General features: G+C 34.5%; 1 protein-coding gene across 1 annotated transcript in view; it reads right to left on the minus strand.

Moving 5' to 3' along the window:
* The window catches only part of LOC136414200 (cholecystokinin receptor type A-like), a 99496-nt gene that overhangs the window by 11749 nt on the left and 69590 nt on the right, over positions 1-18157 (minus strand). The window contains exons 2-3 of the mRNA XM_066398080.1: positions 10730-11062; positions 1069-1183 (exon numbers count right to left, since the gene is read on the minus strand). Of these exons, the coding sequence (XP_066254177.1) occupies positions 1069-1183; positions 10730-11062 (448 nt within the window). The remainder of the gene's footprint in view (positions 1-1068; positions 1184-10729; positions 11063-18157) is intronic.

Below are 18157 nucleotides of genomic sequence, written 5' to 3' on the forward strand. Positions count from 1 at the left end.
ACGAGCGTTTATTCGGTCAAAGCGTAACCCTTCTTTCGGCCTGTGCTTATGACGGCAACGTTATACATTCAAATGATATTTTTTTAACCTTTTATATGCAAGTAATATTAAAGAAAATTATTTGAGTAAAAGTAGTTAATAAATTAACAGATATAATTTTTACTTTACGGCCCGTTGCCAAGAGTGATGGACATTATTGTAACTTTAGAGACCGTTGTCTTGAGCGACGGGGCGTAAAAATTTAAAGGCACCCGCTCGTCGTATATTCGTTTGTTCTGCCATGGAAATTAAGATGTAAACAAACAGTTTCGATCTATTTGGGCGTATAACATTTATTAATTACTCCAAAAACCCTAATGGCGAGTAAGAGTGTTTATTATTGACGGTTAATTAGCGGAAACCTTGTTGCTACGTTAAAAGATTCATATAGTTCGTAACATGTTTCTTTCCAAAAATATACTTGCAAGAAGCTGAGAAAGGAATACAGAAAGGAATCCCACACTGACAGACAGGTTAATATCAGTTCCTCTTTATAGACCCTTATACAGAAATTCAATTAACTCCCCTACTCTTTATTTAATTTTCGTAGGGGAGAGATATCCAATTTTTTTTAATTGGGCGCCAAATGATTAGATTAGGTAGGTGCCATGACACCAGTATTACCTTGAATTGAGGACATCTGTTCAAGGAATAGTTGAACTACAGGAGGCTTAAAATAGTAAATAACCTTGTAAAAATACCTGTATCATTGGATGGAATAAGCAAAACTTTAATAGCATAAACAGAGTCAGTTATGAAATTATTCGACCTACGTTGACGTGGAAACCGTAAACTTATCCTTTGATCATATAAGGGATGTAGGTGTTTTGACCGACCGACGATTTGAATGCGTAGGTTGAAAATCTTGGGGTAGAAGTTAAATGGGGGAAGCATTCATAACTGAAAGTATTCAGTTATGAAAGCTACATAGAAAATGTGAATTTATTTCGTCAAAATATGTTAAAATTAAGTTTTCAATATAAGCTAAAATTTCTTCATTGTATTTTCTATAAATAAAATACAACTTACCTTGAAAATACGGTATCAGCTTGCACATAGCTTCCCCGAATATGAATTTGCGAAGGACCTGTCCAACTAGCGTAAACGGTATGCAAAACATGCCCAGAAGCAGATCAGCAACCGCCTGCAATAGAAAAAGCGCCCCTCTGGATATAAATTGCTTTTACAGGAGAGCTATGTCGGTTTCTTTCCTTTTTTAGAAAAAAAAAGTTGTCCACATTTTTCGTTTATATAAATTGCTTCAGCGACGTGCCCTATAACCAGTTTCCCAAAAGATATATAAAAGCCTTTCAGTAGCCTTTAGGTGTCACACAGTGTCAATTCGGGCAGTCTGAGATGGATTTAAAGAGCTTTTAAGTATCAATTTTTTTCCTGATTTTTTTTTTGCCATAAAAGCTTTTAAAAACTTTGAAAGCTAAAACTACACAATACATTTATTCTATATTAATAAACTTCAGATAATTCTTGAAAACTCATTGGAACGTAGAAAATAAAGAATAAACGTAATTTTTCCAAGTCGAAGTTTAAATTAAATTACTAGAGTTCGCAGCTCCGAGCAAATGTGTTGGTTCCCCTCAACTTTGTTTAATTAACTGAATGCAAGATAGATAGTTTGATGCTATACATTTAGTTTAACCTCCGCAGAGATTTGATTATATACTCAGCTTCGGGGAAGTTTGTACCTAATGTAGGTATTTGGGTATAGATCATTCAAACGATCTTTAAAGTACTAAAGCCCATATTATGCCTTCAAATTTAGCTGCAGAATACTGAATATTTGGGAAGCGAACAATATACATTTCTGAATTTAATTTCGGATAAAGTGGAATTATATTTAGAGAAATCCATTTAATAAGAGTGGTGTTCCTTTCTTACAACTCAATCTCACATATTCGATACTATTTTTGAGCGAGCTTGCTCAAAACGGAGTTATTTGAGAAGTCAATTTTTAACCGACTATATAATTGTGTGAAACTTGTGAGAATCTCTAAAAATATTGAATTTTAGATACTTTCCCTGTTTTGACTATTCATATTGCCCGTCTACTCGAGTTCTTTGTATTTTTTATTATGGTTAAATTAATTGATTAATTTGGGGTGTTACAGATTCGACGGCTCAGTATTTTTTTAGCAAATTGACATGCTAAAACAAACGCTAAAAAAATCCGGGTTCTTTCGGAGATATTCGAAAAAACTAGGAAAAATACTCATTTTTTACGGCGGTATTACTTATTATTTTTTTCAAAGCCATTAGCACTTTTTATGACTATTTTCTATCCCCTTCAAGAAAATAATATTATTTATCAGACACGACGTTTATTTTTGAAGTTGCTCACATTGAATGCGGACCTGAACTGCTACCTGTTGTCAATTTAAGCACGCTATTTTATGCTTAGTGTTCGCTCTTCCATTTTTAAGAGACATGCATGACACCTTAAGTTCTGGTAAGAGTTTCGAATTTTTAGTGTTCGGGCAGAAGTTGGTCCGATGTAATAAAACTACAAAATGGAAATTTGTAGGCAATTTAGTTATGATACGTCAAAAGCTACTTTAAAAAACCAATTATTCAGCATTAAAATGCGCGATTTTGCCTCAATTTTACCAATTTCCCATCACGTATGATTACGAAAATAGCAATGCTAATGCACTGAATGTGTAGGTCCCTGTATGAAACATTTTAAACTATCGATTTTTTAAACAGTGCCTTTGTGACTTAAAGCAAGTGGTATCAGAATAGTTCAGATTTCAACAATCCATTATCTAAGAATTACTGAGGCAGTTATATTTCTATCGATGCTTCACTCTTAACCCTGTTATAATCAATCGTGTTACAATTTCCTCGAAGCTTTTATCTTAAATATAAATCTCAGAATTCTGGAGTAATTTTATTACAGTTTATAAAATCATTCAACATCGACACCAATAGGCAATGTGACCTAATGTCGCAGCATATGTTGATTTTGCCATTTACTAGCAGGCCGGTCAATAGTTTGACCTGACCCCATATACGAGAATGGCAAACATATCGGTCTGAAACACTATAATCAGTTCATCTATCCTTGCCATTTGTTTACCAGCTGATTCCCTTGCGGACTATGCTTAGAAAGTAATTTCCACTCCATTTCTCGCAGTCGGATATTACCGTTTTCAAGAAGTTTGAGGCTTTGAGTGTAATGGTCAGAAGATTACTCTTTAACGAGAGACCTGGGCAGCTTTCAGTATATGGATACCGCTTTTGATAGTTTGAGGAATCTCTCCAGAGCTCTGGTGGGAGCCGTTCTCAGGACCTCGATTATTCTAAGACGAGCACCCTAAACCTTGTCCAGGAGAATGCGTGGGTTGCCTCTTCCAAGGTCATGAAATTGAGCAGTCCCTCCAGGGCTCTGGTGGAAGTCGTTCTCCATACCAAGCCACTACATGATGACTTCGTATATTAGAATAACCCATTAAAGGTCATGCTGGTGGAAACCCCAGGGGCAGCCGAATACTACTTTACACGTCTATAGTGTACACGTGACCATGATTCTACTCGAGAGGTTTTCACTTCAGAACAATTTGAAATTTAGTGTGTTTCCCAGATGTATTAATATTCTTTTAGAGAACGAGATGGGCGAATGATCTTGAATACCGAGTGTCCCCAAAAGGGGATAATTTCCTGTAAAAAGAATTTTTCTCAAAATTGAGGAAAGAAGTTCATAGTAGCAAACGAGACATTGAAAATGTCGTAGTTTAATCTAAAGACATTGAACAAATTGAAATTTGCAAAAATTGATTCTGTTCTTAATGTGTACCCCCCTTTAAGATAGTCAAAATGCCTTTTGATCTAAATTGAAAACCTAACTGAATAGGCACAAATGAGTACATAAGTTATAACCTTCTAATGCCTATCAGTTGTGCAAAATACCCTTACCCCCACCCTCTAGACCAAAAAAAACCTTAAACCGCCATCTTCCCTATTATAATTTTCAACTTAAAAACTGGTTTTTCCAAAAATCTAAAAAAAATTACGCATATGTAGAAACCCTCGCGCATTCGCCACATTTTTTGTTTTTTTTCCTGCTAATTCTAACCTAAAAACGATTTTTAATGTTTCGAAATGGCATAACTTTTTTTCAGAATGGGCTGCAGATCCAATCTTTTCTTCTAATAATGGACATTTTTGTGGCAAATTTAAGTGTATATAAAATGTGTCATTTTTTAGGCTGCACCATATTGAAAAATTTAAAAAAACTCAATTTTTTGGCATTTTTTTCAATACCGAATTAAACATTTCGGCTTTTTTGGGCATTTTTCCATTTCGAAATTAAAAAAATCGTTTTTAGGTTAGAATTAGCAGGAAAAAAAAACAAAAAAGTGTGACGAATGCGCAAGAGTTTTCTACATATGCATGTTTTTTTTCAGATTTTTGGAAAATCCAGTTTTCAAGTTAAAAATTATAATAGGGAAGATGACGGTTTAAGGTTTTTTTGGTCTAGAGGGTGGGGGTAAGGGTATTTTGCACAACTGATAGGCATTAGGTTATAACTTACGTACTTATATGCCCATTTAGTTATGTTTTCAATTGAGATCAAAGGGCATTTGGACTATCTTAATGGAGGGTACTCTTTATATGAAATTTCTTTGGTATACTGGATTTTCCCTCAAAGAGGAAAATGTGATATGAACAACACCACTTTTTTACATGCTGAATGCAAGAGTGACATGCTGCAAACTCTTGGTTATGAATTAATCTTAAAATCAATTCAGTCAAGCAACAGTGACTTCGGCCGATTTTTCTGGACACCCAACAATTTCAAAAATACTTCTAATCTAGTTTGGACTAAATTTCTAAAATTAACAGCGCATTCCGTAAATTAAACTCGTTTAGGACAAACTCCTATCACAGTAGATAAAACTTTAAATAGTCAGTAATGTTAATTCAGAATATATATTTTTCAATTTGGATCGTTTTCGACCCTTTCTGATCCACTCAGTGGACGTGAAATTTATATCCCCTAATAAATGCCCGAAACATTTACGTTTTCAAAGGGCCATTTCACTCGCATGTGTGGTTAATGCAAGGGCGTAAACTCGGTGTAAAGTGTGTATTTTGGATGGAATTTATTTGGTTTCGTTTGCTGTGGAAAATTACAAAGAATGTATAATTTCAATCAAACGACTTGACAGAGTAATGGTGCAAACACGCGTGGTAACCTACAATAAAGAGAAATTAACCCCAAAAGGACTGAAAAAAATGTAGGGAAATCGGTGCTGATTTCTACATTTAAAAGGCTAGAGAATAATCGGCTTAGAGCCTCTATTTCACTCAAAGTAGGGGCAAATTGGTTTAATCGCCAATATGGCCAATAGGCAACGTGTGATTAACCAGCTAGTAAAATGCGGAAAGAGCAAATTTGTTTAGGGTTTAAGTGTGTTGAATATTAACTAGAAGCGGGTATATGCTTTCAATTACGTCTAACTGCAGGCAGTAATAACATTCAATTTGTTAAAGATCAGAGTCAAATTTGTTGTTGCATGGTAAAAAGCCCAATTGATGCTTTTCCGCATTAAGAAATTTACACTTAAAATTTGCGTTTATGGAGCAAAGTTTTAGCCGCAACTTCAACGTTGACACCCTCTTCCTCCTGAAGTAATCAAAGTTTCGTCTTCTACCCTCATTAAGGGTTCTCTAATAGATCGATGTGAACTGTATTTCGATGGTCGATTAGTTCTCCTTCCTTTCATCTTCAATTGATGGATGGGGCATTTCAAACTGCCTGCTTCGTGTTCGTAATCCATATCCATCTTGCCGTGACTGATGAACAGTTTATGTTACGTCGTATTTCGTTAGTACGTAAACGTAAAACTGTGAAAAGCCGAAAATTTGCACTTTTTAAATTTGCAATTTGTCATTTGATATGGCGACAAATGGGACGACTTTGAAACTTCGAAGTAAAAAAACAACAGTCACACCAGAATAAGGTAACGGTCTTTGCTGTTATAGTAATTAGCAGATCGTTGAGATGCCATCCGAGATCTCACTTCAAGAATGAATAATTGACTTTTCAGTAATTAGTAATTAGTTTGCCAACATGCCTGGGATAGAGCTATAAAACTTAGCTCGGTCGCACACCAGAGATGCATGAGACGTAAGACATGGAACATGAGAGATGCAGTAAATACTGCTGGAGACATATGGCGCAAATTAATAAATTTAAGCGGATGTCGTACGAAGTATTACTCATCAGTGCAACGTACGCAAATGTTGCTTTACAACCTTTCTCTAAACAGCGTTACTGCGCGTCTCATGTTGCATGTCCCTTATGCATATTTGGTGTGACAGTGAACTTAATAGGACATAATACAATTTAATGATAAATTCGAAAGGTAATCATATAACGCTAGTAAACAGGTAATAATGATTTAATTAAAAATTCTGCTGCCTAAGGTAAAACTGGATCTAATAGCCATCCCTTCTTTGATGTTAAATCTTATATTGATGCCACTAAAGCTCTTGAAGGGTTGACTATATCAGATGATCAAGCAATAAAACTGTTATTCGTGCTTCTCATTGGTGCTGTTGCAAGTTCTCCTTTGAGATTTATATTCATAGGGTTTTTTTATCACATTTTTGACGCCATTTTTCCACATTTCGAAAAATCTAGTTTTCAACTAAAAATAGACCTTAAGGGGCATCATTTAAGAACCCTTATTTAGATTTTTGATACCGGCTTCCGTTTGCCCATATTAGGCCCAGAGCGCCAAGTTTGGATCACCCTGTGCAATCTGTCCTAAAATTCTGAGAAACTTATGCTGCAACACCCTGTATTGTTAGAGTACCATTGTCTTGTTTGGAGTTATTCAACTTAAATATGACTGCAAATCAGTGAGTGTTAATTGATCAGTTTAAGGAAAATGCTTGTCATCTCAAGTTGCATTCACGCCATAAAATTTACCGATAGTTTCCAATGCATTTACTATGTTATTCAGGCTGTTCTAAAAAGGTCATGTCAAACTTAAAGAGGTTATAGAGAACATCGTGGGGAATAATTTTTGTGTAGGAATCCTTAGTCAAAAATGAGCCGTTTTGGCTTCAAACTCATTTTTGTTCAAGACTTTGATGTTCGACTTAGTGAATTATTTAGAGTAAAAGCAAACAGAATAAACCCTTTTTTTGTCGCCTGACTTCCTGAGCTATAGGACAATGAACGTTCCTATGAGTATACTGGATAGAATGAGGTTCTAACATGACGATGCATCTGCACATTTTGCCGGTACTATACAGAATTATCTAAACCAACATTTTTATGGGCAATGGATTGGACAAGCGGACTCATCAGGTGGCCAGTGCGAAGTCCCGGTTTAAGCCCGTTGGATTTTTTCCTTTGAGGTTACATGAAGTCGTAGGTGCACGAAACTCCTGCAACCACCCAAGAGGAACTATTAGGAAGAGTGATGGTAGCCTCTGTTTTCCTGCAGCAAGAACCGTATATCTGACAGCGGGTGTGCGAATCAATGATTTAACGAACAAAATGTAATCAGGTTAAAAGTTGTCATTTCGAACCTGTATTATAAATTTTGCTACGTTATCTTTAATTAATTAAATATGGAAGTCTTTGGGTGCCGACGAGCTAACATTACCTATTTGAGCAAAAACAACTCTAGAATCAAAACGGCTCATTTTTGACTAGGGGTTTCTATCTAAAAACTGTTCACTGTAATGTCCCCTATAACTTCCTCAAGTTTGGCATAATTTTTTTTTGAATACCCTGTGTATGAATACAAATAACAAATAAGTATAAAATACAACTTTCGTGTTCTTGTGAAAAAAAGTAAAAACAAGTAAGTGATCAATTTTCATTTCAGTAAAATTTACAATTTGATTTTTTTTCTTGTTCTATAGAATTAAGCTAGTTATCAATTTCTATTATAAAAGGTTAAAATGGTTAACTTGTAAGTAGTACAAATCGTTGCTAAATCTTTGGCTTAATTATCTTTAATTGTTTTCGGTCTATTTGTGAAAATACAATCCAATCACATTAGTGTGAACATCCTTTAATATGAACAACTCGGTGATGTGAACATGAAATTATTTATTGAATGCTGTATGGGTAGTGTGAACAGCGTGCATTCTCGATTCTGTAAACAAGTACATTCATTATATTTCTATTTCAGTTTTTGTTTATTTACAGCTGCGAGAAGTCCTTTTTTATGTGTCTCAAAGTATTCTGTATGTCGTGTGTGTACCAGTAGTCGTGTACGTAAATGTACATATACGTATCAGAAGAAAATATCGTTTTATAAATGTTCAGATCAAGATGGACAAATTAAAGAAAAAATTCGATAACATAATGTTAAACCGTAATTCTAGGCTAAATACTCTGATGTAGATGTGGAAGATTGGACTAAAGATGAGGTAACAGTTGTTGGTTTGGATGATATTAATTCAGATGAAAGCAACAATGAGGATGAAAACGATCTACATATTGAAAAAATTAGCCTTTCTACCACTGTTAGGGCATTAAATATAGCCATAAAATGGTGTAGTCAAAAAATTCAATAAATATTATCGAAATAATCAACTTAAAAAGATTTTTGAATAAACGGCAATGGTCAGAATTTCTCAAAAAAATGTCCAGAAAAAATTACTAATTTCTTTTATCTTTAAAATGTACAATTTGATTTGGTGCTTATCAATAAACTTCATTTAATTACACCCTTTTTTCTATCAACACCCTCGTTGGTATGAACTACCCTCGGTTTTTCGTGTTCATCCTATTGCGATTGGACTGTAATTTAGAAAACACCCCAACTCTAATCTAATTTGCCCGTATTCCGAAATTTGCAGGAAAAACGTGGATTCGAGTTGAATCAATACAAAGAAAAATTTTGCGCCAGTTGCTATTTTCGCTTGTAGTTCCAAAACAGTTAAAGATACCGGAAAAAATACCAAAAATGGAGAATATCTAAATTGAACATTCGAATTTTAGAAAGTGAAGAGCCAACGAAGGACTTTGAAATGGTAAAACGATGCAGGGGGGGGGGGGTGAGAAAAGACCCTGTAAATTTTAATAATAATCAAAATGTAGTTATACAGGTTCTGAAAATTATTTGGTGTGTTGTAGAAAGTAGTGGGAGTGAGTGAAAGTACAAGTGAAATATTTAAGAAAAAATGAAAACTCTTTATTTTAATAATGAAGCTGTTGAATCTCTTAATTTAAATTAAATGTTATCTTAATTTATCCAAAGAAATCGCCTCTCGATCTCAACTTCAGCTTAAAAACTATTGACCCTAAGTGACCGAAAAGCCGTGAATTTCAAATTAAAAACTCGACGACTGGAAATACTTTCAAATCTTAGTAACACGAATTTCGCGTATAATGAAGCGAATTCTCAATTAATATTTTATGATTGGAAGTGTCCTTAAAATACCCAGATCTTAGATTAAAAACTTAGTAATCAGAAACGACCTAAAAAAGCCGAATTCCTACTTAAGAATAAGTGGACTTCAAGCAACCTAAGAGATTTACTGCATAAAAGATAAACCTGAAGTTCAAGTCTAAATTTTGAGCTAAAATTTTCTGGCCTGAAGTGACCTAAAAAACTTGAACTTTTTTCTTTTTGCCATTGCCAAGAAACATTCAGAATTTAAATTTTTCAAATGAGGAAAATCTGGATCTAAAATGCCTCGATTTCCCGATTCTCAAAATCCGCTCGACATTGTGCTCCCTTTGCCGTTTCCTTTAATCCAGACCTACTAAAATCCTCCAAGAATTCTGTTTATTTTAACCATAACAATAACACGAAGCCTTTGAATTGGACGTTACGAATCATTAAATAAAATATATACAGTGTTTAAACTTTTTCAGGTTTCCGCTGCGTACTTGCTGGAGTCTTCTTTGAAACTTTCCCTAACAACTTTGCAGTGCGGTGTACCCGTTGCAAAAGCCAGAGTTTGGGTCAAACCTGTTGCCAGCATTGCTCTAAAGGGGGTTAAATCCGGTTATTTAACTTCGCATGAGGAAATATCCTCGTAATTGCCGGAATTCGAAGCATCACATGCTGTTCCAAGACTAACAAGATTGAAATAAATCCTTCTGCTAATGCTCCAGTCGGAAGCAGCCTGCCAAATGTAATAAATCTATAAGGGATTACTGTGCAAGTAATGCGTCTTGATTTAAGTCTGCTTTGTGTTCTGCTTAAAAGGTTCGTTCGTGTCTGAGCTCATTTAGGATGTAATTACTTTTTTGAGGGGGTGTAATGTATATGAAGAATATGTTTATCAAAAAACACAAATATTCCATCACAATAAATTACCATTTACCTCGAAAAGAAACTTCTCCATCAGCCCACATGCTCGTTTACCTGTTTAACGTCGCCCTTAAAAATTTCTTATTACGCCCGTTTTTCAGGGGTGGCAAAATCTATAATTCCCCTCATGAATATAATTCCTAAATCCCTTGCATAATCCACACATGTAAGTCCTCTTTCCTGTTTAGCAATCCCTGACGTATAAAGTTTACTTTAACAACAAAGTTCAAAACTCAATTAATTTAGAGCGGCATTGTGGGAACAGACGATTTACATTTCGGTCCTATTAGGGTTGGGGGAGCGAAGCAAAAAATTACAATTCCGGAGACATCCAGATTTGTCTCTACTTCAGCAGCTTCGCGAACATAAGCAATACTCACCAAGTTTAATAGATACACGTTCGTGACCGTTCTCATCCTCTTGTTCCTCACTAAAGTAAGTAACACTAAAGTGTTCCCCACTATGGACAAAATGAAGATTATTATGTACAGAGGTATCATTAACTGGCTCTCGAAAGCACTTTCGCCCTTCATGCTGGAATTTGAGAGAAACTGCATCACATTTTCAAGGGAGGCATTTTCACTAACTGGTTCCGAATAGTTATTGTCCTTGCTTTGGGCGAGTGCGAAATTTCCGACGTTAATTACCATCGCACTTAGGGAAGAGTTTAGGATTGTTCTGGATGCTTGCATGGTCTTGTTGAGGCTAACCATCTGGAAAAGAGATAAATTATTGCGTTGAAATGGTAATGCCCTTTGCTGCTTATTTGGTAAATAACAACTGTTTTCAGGACCGCTGCAAGGGTAGCATTTATTTAAGAATGGGAATGAATTTCAATTACTAATTAATCCGCAATTTAAGATGCAACTGAATTTCCAAGTTCCGTTATAAACATCACTGAATTACTAAAAAGAGAGTAAATGAGGTGCTCCTAAATAGCTGAATTGCAGCTGGGAAATAACTTTTACACTTCAAGAGTTCGTAGGACTTTCTAGCAATTTCCGGAAATTTCGAAACGCAATTTCTTCTGTGGACGCGTTTCTTAGGTCGAATAGCTCACGATCGAATTTTTCCTGTAGGTACTCTCGTATGACTCGATGCAGCACTTCTGTAGAATTCTAAGCATTTCCTGAACTAAAAATAAAGTACTTCACCGTCGAGTAGCAGTTGTAACCACAGCAATAGGTATCCATCCATAAATAGAAAATGCCATCCTCACGGTGAATTATTCGTAAGGGATTTGATGCACTGATGTGTGAAAGACCTTAAAAATCCGAGATTAATCCTACATTTTACCCACCGCTCAACTGAACGGTAATGATTTCCATCCCCGGTCCATGACTTCAGATTCTCACGAGGTTGTTAAAGCAGAGTATTTTTAACCTATTAATTTCAACAGTTTTCCAGTTGAATTAAGCTGAATAAGAATGTAAGTCAACTATCAGCCTCTCTGGTGGTGTGATGATGAATTATAGCCGGTTCTCAACTTTAATAATGAAAATCCTCGTAAACCCCTCAACTCTCTGACTCGTATTGAGTCTATGATTACGTCTGCAGATCCAAAGGGATTCCAAGGCGAATATAAATAATAAGCGTATGTGACGATCGGGAATAAGAATAAGAACCCAATAAATTGCTGAGCATTCTTGGAATAAAAGAACATGGCAAAGTGGAATAAATCGACCTGAAACGGCAACTGTTCACACGACTTTTACTAGACAAAACATTCTTGTCTTGTAAATGTTGTAGAATGTTAAGAGATTTTCCTTGGACTAGACATAAATATGTTTGATACTTGACAGAACGTAAAATCGAATTTGCGAAGTTTTTGACTACCACGCTCCACTTTACAATCAGCTCGGACTCAAATCAGCAATAAAAGGTTTATTTCAGTTTATGGGTGAAACTTTATTGCCAACTGATTTTATAAACTTATGTTCTTGTCTAAATCAAGCTCGTTGGCGTTAAGGCCCTTTCGGCGATACCCATCAATCTAAAGCAAACTTTGCAGGAAGAGATCTAAATTTTGGGCTATATTAATAGTCGAAAGTTCCATCGAATTTTTTCAATGCCCGACTTAAAGATTTGTCAAAATCCTTCTAACGTGAACATTAATCAATCTTCTCGGGGCGAAGTTGTTTGTCGACGGCTCATGCATGTCAACTTTGTATAGGGTTTACTCTATCTCCAGAATGGAGCATTTTTTGAAAGGGCTAAATGTTCAATTAGAATAAGTCTCCTTTTTAAACTGTTATGTGGGTTATGGCAACAAAATTTTATTATCCTCTCAGAAGGCACTTGTCCCAGCAAACTCATTTAGAGAGGGGTTATTAACTGGCCCGACTAAATCACCCCTATTTGTATTAAAATCCCGAGCACCTGGAAAAGAGCGCAGATTAGAGGTGGCGTAGCCCCACATGCAAGTGGAACTTCAAATCCAGTTATAAATTTCATGAAAACTCTTGCAGCTGGGGATAGAAACTGTATAAGTGATGATTTAAAATTCCCTCGTTCACAAATCTTTTATTTAATAGTAAGACAAAGTAACTTCTTTTTATCTCTCTCTTTATATTTTCCGCACACTCACGAGAAATGAGCCAATAACACTCAATTTCCTTTCATTTCAAGAATAATTTAATGGTATTATCTGTGGAAGATATGTTAGTCTAGATAGAGGTTTTTAAGAGATGTGTCCTCTCTCAAATACAGTTAAATGAAATATAGCAAATTTTCAGCAATCAGTGTCATCTATTTATTGCAGTTATGCGGATTTTAATTGCAGACTTCAACATTCAATTAATCGTTCAATTAATCGTCATATTTTTATCATACACTTTAGAATTTTTTTCATTAAGTGAAAAATTTACTTTTAAAATCGTATTTATCTATATGGACCCTAAGAGAGGATCCGTGGGTGTTAACTGGATGTTTAAAAAGTCTTTTCTCACTCTCAACCGTGCAAAAATTTTAATTGAAGTTATTCGAATTTTAATTAGAAACTACAAGATTTCACTGCCATTCAATATTTAAAAATGGTTTGTGAAAATCTTACCATGTTTACAATTTTTCTGAATGAAGTAATGTGAGTTTTAATAAAAAACCTCAAGAATCTTTTGAACTAAACTAAAGTAACTAATACCACGTCAACTTTTCTACGTGGCCTCTAAGAGATAATCAGTGAGATTTCGTTAAAGGCTGCAAGAGTTGTCTTTTTGAAATATGCATAAAGTAGGCATAGAAAATTTGGATTTTGCGGTTTCGCCTCTGCATGCGAATTGTCATTTGAACTTTAAGAGTATTTTTTCCATTTAAATAATCAAAAATTCATTTATTTTAACTATACTTTTGTCAGCTAAAATAGTCGATAATTTACTTCTGAAAACTGTATTTATCCATATGACTCTCTATCATCTGAGAGAAGAAACGTGAGTTTTAATTAAAGGCTGGAAAGAGTCCTTTGGTATAGAGAATTCAGGATTATTGGCGTTAGCTTTATTTGAAGTTACACTGATATTGATTAGAGGCTTCGAGAACCTTTTTTCATTGAAGTAATCAGAAACTCATAATTCAAAATTGCGGTCGTTATGGGAATTTTAATAATACATATCAAGAGAATTTTTTAATTAAGTTAGTCAACAAGTCATTTTCAAAAATTGCATTTATCTATTTAAAACTCGGGAGACGATATGTGGGCCCTAATTAGAGGCTTCAAGAAGCCTTTTTTCGCTCGTTCATATACACAAATGAATAATTAAAATTTTGGAGTGGTCGGTCCTGCCTCTAATTGAAGTTATAGGAATTTTAACTGGAGACTTTAAGAGTATTATTTGCCTCCAAATAAAGGAAAAACCATAATTAAAAATTGCAGTCTGAGTGATATTCAGCGAATTTTATTTACATAGTTCAAGGATCTTTTATTTGAACAAAAACGGTAAGCAATTCGCTTTTGAAAATTGTATTTATTTACAGGTATAGAAAATTCGGCATAGTTTTGTCTATAATTGCGATAATAATAAATGGGGACTAAGAGTATTATTTCCATTCAAGTAATTAAAAGTTCTTCATTCAAAATTGCGCTCATGCAAATGAATTTCTTAGTCCGTTGCGTGAATTCTAATCCTATACTTTTTTACCTATAAAGTATTATAATTAACAATTCACCTTTAATGATTTTGCATGTATCTACATGAGTTATGATCGTTGATATGTGGGGTTTAATTTGGAGATTAGATAGAGATTCAAGAAATGGGTGGAACAATCAAATTGAGTACATTCAATATCTGCATATTTCGACATATGTGAAAAAAATATAGAGACACTTCAATTTTATATTCTGAAATTATGTCCTGGAATATAAAAATGTCTTCCCTAAATTCAACCCACGTTGCATGACAATTGCAATCCTCAAATTTTTAAATTGAAAATATGGGTTTGTGATATTTCATTTGAAAGATCTCTTGATTTCCTATTCAAAATTGTTATGGTTTTTTAAATTTTGTTTGAAAAAACAATAAAACAAATATAAATTCATGTAATTGACGAAATTCTGTAGAACAAACTGAAAACTTATTAACTAATACCATTTAGTTATTGATAATGTAGTAAAGTAACAAAACAAATAAATCTCAATGTACCTTGACTTAACTTTTCTAAATCGGTGGATAGGGAAGTAAGGATTGCTGGAATGGCCAGCACGATCACCAGATCTTACTTCATTAGAGTTCTTCTTATGGAGATATCTAAAGAGTATGTTGTACAAAACTAACCTGAACTAAATCATGCAATCTAACTGATTAAAAAAAAAGAAAAACGCTTGCGATTAGATCGGTTACGCCTCAGATTTTGATTAATGTTAGAAGACATTTTTATTTGCGGTTAGGATACTGCCAAGAGATTTGAGGCATGTATCTTGAACATCTCACAGAAGATTGAGATTGATTTGTTTTATTATTTTATTACATTGTCAATAACAAAATGGTATTAGTTATTAAGTTTTTAGTTTATTGTAGAAAATGTCAATTACATGGATTTATTTTTTTATTATTCTTGGCAATAAAGTGTAAAACCATAGCAGTTGTGAATAAAGCGTGAAAAGACCTTTCAATTAAAGTATCACAAACCTATGCTTTCCAATTAAAACTTTGGGGATTGCAATTGTCACGCAAACGGGGTGAAAAATATAGATAAAATTTTTACCTTACAGGATGTTATTTCATAATCTAAAATTGACGTATTTCGGTATTTTTTTCACATATGTCGAAATATGCAGATATTGAATTTATTCCATTTGGCTGTTCTACCCTTATATTTTACTCTCAAATATGCGTAAATTAAGCATTGAAATCTTGTTAGTAATCGATGTGGTCTCTAATTCGGAATTTAATTGGAAGCATTAATAAGGGCGTTTTATTCATTGAAATAATCGAAAGTCGCAGTCATCCGTCCAGTTCTTGAATGATTGCGCAGAATATAATGGTAGTCTTCAAGAATATTTTTATCACTAAAATTGTTAACAGTTTACTTGCTGCGTGGTACATGGCTACATACTTCGTGGATATTAATTAGATGCTTCAAGAAGTGCCAAAGGACAAAAAAGTATGAAACTGGAACTTCAAATGTGGTTATAAACTTCGTGAAAAGTTTTGCAACCGCAGATAGAAATTGTGCTCGCACAGTGATGACGTAGAATTCTTCCATTCACAAATCTATTATTTAATAGTAAAAGAAAGTAACTTCTATCTTTTCCACACATCCACAAGAAACCAACCAAGAATATTCAATTTTCTTTCATTTGAAGGCTGCTGAAAGTTGTCACTTTCGCAGACTTCAGTAAGATTTATTTGGGAAAATATACTTCGATCCTTCTCAGTTCGAATTGGTTTTCCTTCAATAACGACTCTAAAGAGATCTCTAAAGAGAAAAAAGAGAACCTCGTCTCTCTGCCACACATGAGGTCATTTTTGTATTTACTTATCTGCCCTCTTTGGTGTGAAAAGATTTACCAACAAAGGACGTCTGTATACCACAATTTCATTAGAATTATTATTCTGGAAATTTGTATTTCTGACTTGAAACAATCACACTGAAACCGGAAATATATCCTAGAAGTTTCTTTGTTGGAATGGAATTTAATTAAAGGCTTTTCCAATAACATTATTTGAACTTCCAAGAGTTTCTGGCTGAAATAATAAACCAATTTCAAATTGTATCGACATGGGGGCAATATCGTCCAAGTCTGGGTTGTCTACATGCATCGGGTCTGATCTATTTATTACCTTAATGCAGTCAGAGTCGTTGTGGACTTTCAATCTAATGCAATCTAAATCCAGAGGAACGGGGCATATTTTTCCGGAGCGCATAAAAGAATCTACATATTATTTTTATTTTAGGACTGAGTCTATAAAAGGGATATAAGAATGTACTTAAGGCACGCAACGTAAGGGTAATGTAGGAGTTTAGAGGCTATCAAAGGTAGGCAGGAACGTTTATGCAATAAAAACTATAGTCCCCACAGTGAAATCATTGGACAAATAATGTACTCGAGTAATAGATCGACCCACGAGTGCCACTAATTAGAGAAAAATGAAACCCAAAAACATTATTTTTATATGATGAAAGAGTTTCAGTAAAAATAAACTATTGAAACATTGCATGTCTCTATATAAAAAGCTCTAAAGAAGGGTGTCAGAAGGAATAGAGTCATTTGACATTACTATGCTTGAAATAGTTAATGGAGGGTGCCTTAAGGACAAAAGCCGTAGTAAGTCGAACAGGTCAATATTGACTGATAGAATTACCCATGCTTCGCCGGTATTAATGGAAAGCTTTACAATCAACGGAAAATATGTATATTCAGAATTGAAAGCATCGGCTTAAAATAAAGCTATTTTTATATGTTTCTGAGGTTTTATGCGCAAGAGAAAGCGGAGCCTGAAATTGAGGAGATGAAGGAGGGCCACTAAGGTGGCATCGAAAAGACTTAAGATTTCTCCGTAATATTCAGTGTATGACAATGTAATTGCGGTTAGGCATGTTTATTTCTTTGCGTACAAATTCCATTTGTAATAAAAAATAAATGGCATATTTGCGCTTAAGGGAATATAATCTATTAAAGTTTATTAAACCGCTTTCTCCTCCCATTTCCACTTCCAATCGCTTAAATACCATAAATCTAAAACATTCCATCCGAAAATATTCTCATGCAAGAATTTAATCAATCTCGTGCTGAGTTCAATTAAATGATTTCAATAACTCACAGTACGGGGGATTTGAAGAAATTGAAGAAATGCCAGCAGAAGTGTAGGCATTTCCGGGCTTCCTCGTTTTCCTTGGCTTTCACGTAGTGGCTAACGACTTTATATATTTTGAATTTCAATTATTTCTTTATTGCACAGACTTATGATTTTTCAAGAAGCATTTGAATTTATTGGTGTGGCCCCCAGTTGAACTTATGCGGACATTAATTGGGTGCTTGTAGAGTCATCTTTCCATTCAAATCCAATCAAATTTTCCTAGTTGAAAGTTGTACTCTTCGATGTAGTTTCTAAGTGAGGTTGCCTGAATTTTAATGATAACGTTCGAGTGTTTTTCCCTAAGACATTATTTAGTTTATGTTTAAAAACATCTTTTATCTGTTTGGACTGGACTCTGAGACGTCTCGTGGATTTTAATTAGAAGCTTTAATACGCTTTTCTTTGCCCGCAAATATGGAGGGCTACGCTGATTTTAATTAAACACTTCAATAATATTCGTTCCCTTCAGGCAATCGAAATTTCATTCAATTCACACAAGAATTCGGTGACATTGAG

Source organism: Euwallacea similis, chromosome 16, assembly GCF_039881205.1.
Source record: "Euwallacea similis isolate ESF13 chromosome 16, ESF131.1, whole genome shotgun sequence".
NCBI classification, from domain to species: Eukaryota; Metazoa; Arthropoda; class Insecta; order Coleoptera; family Curculionidae; genus Euwallacea; species Euwallacea similis.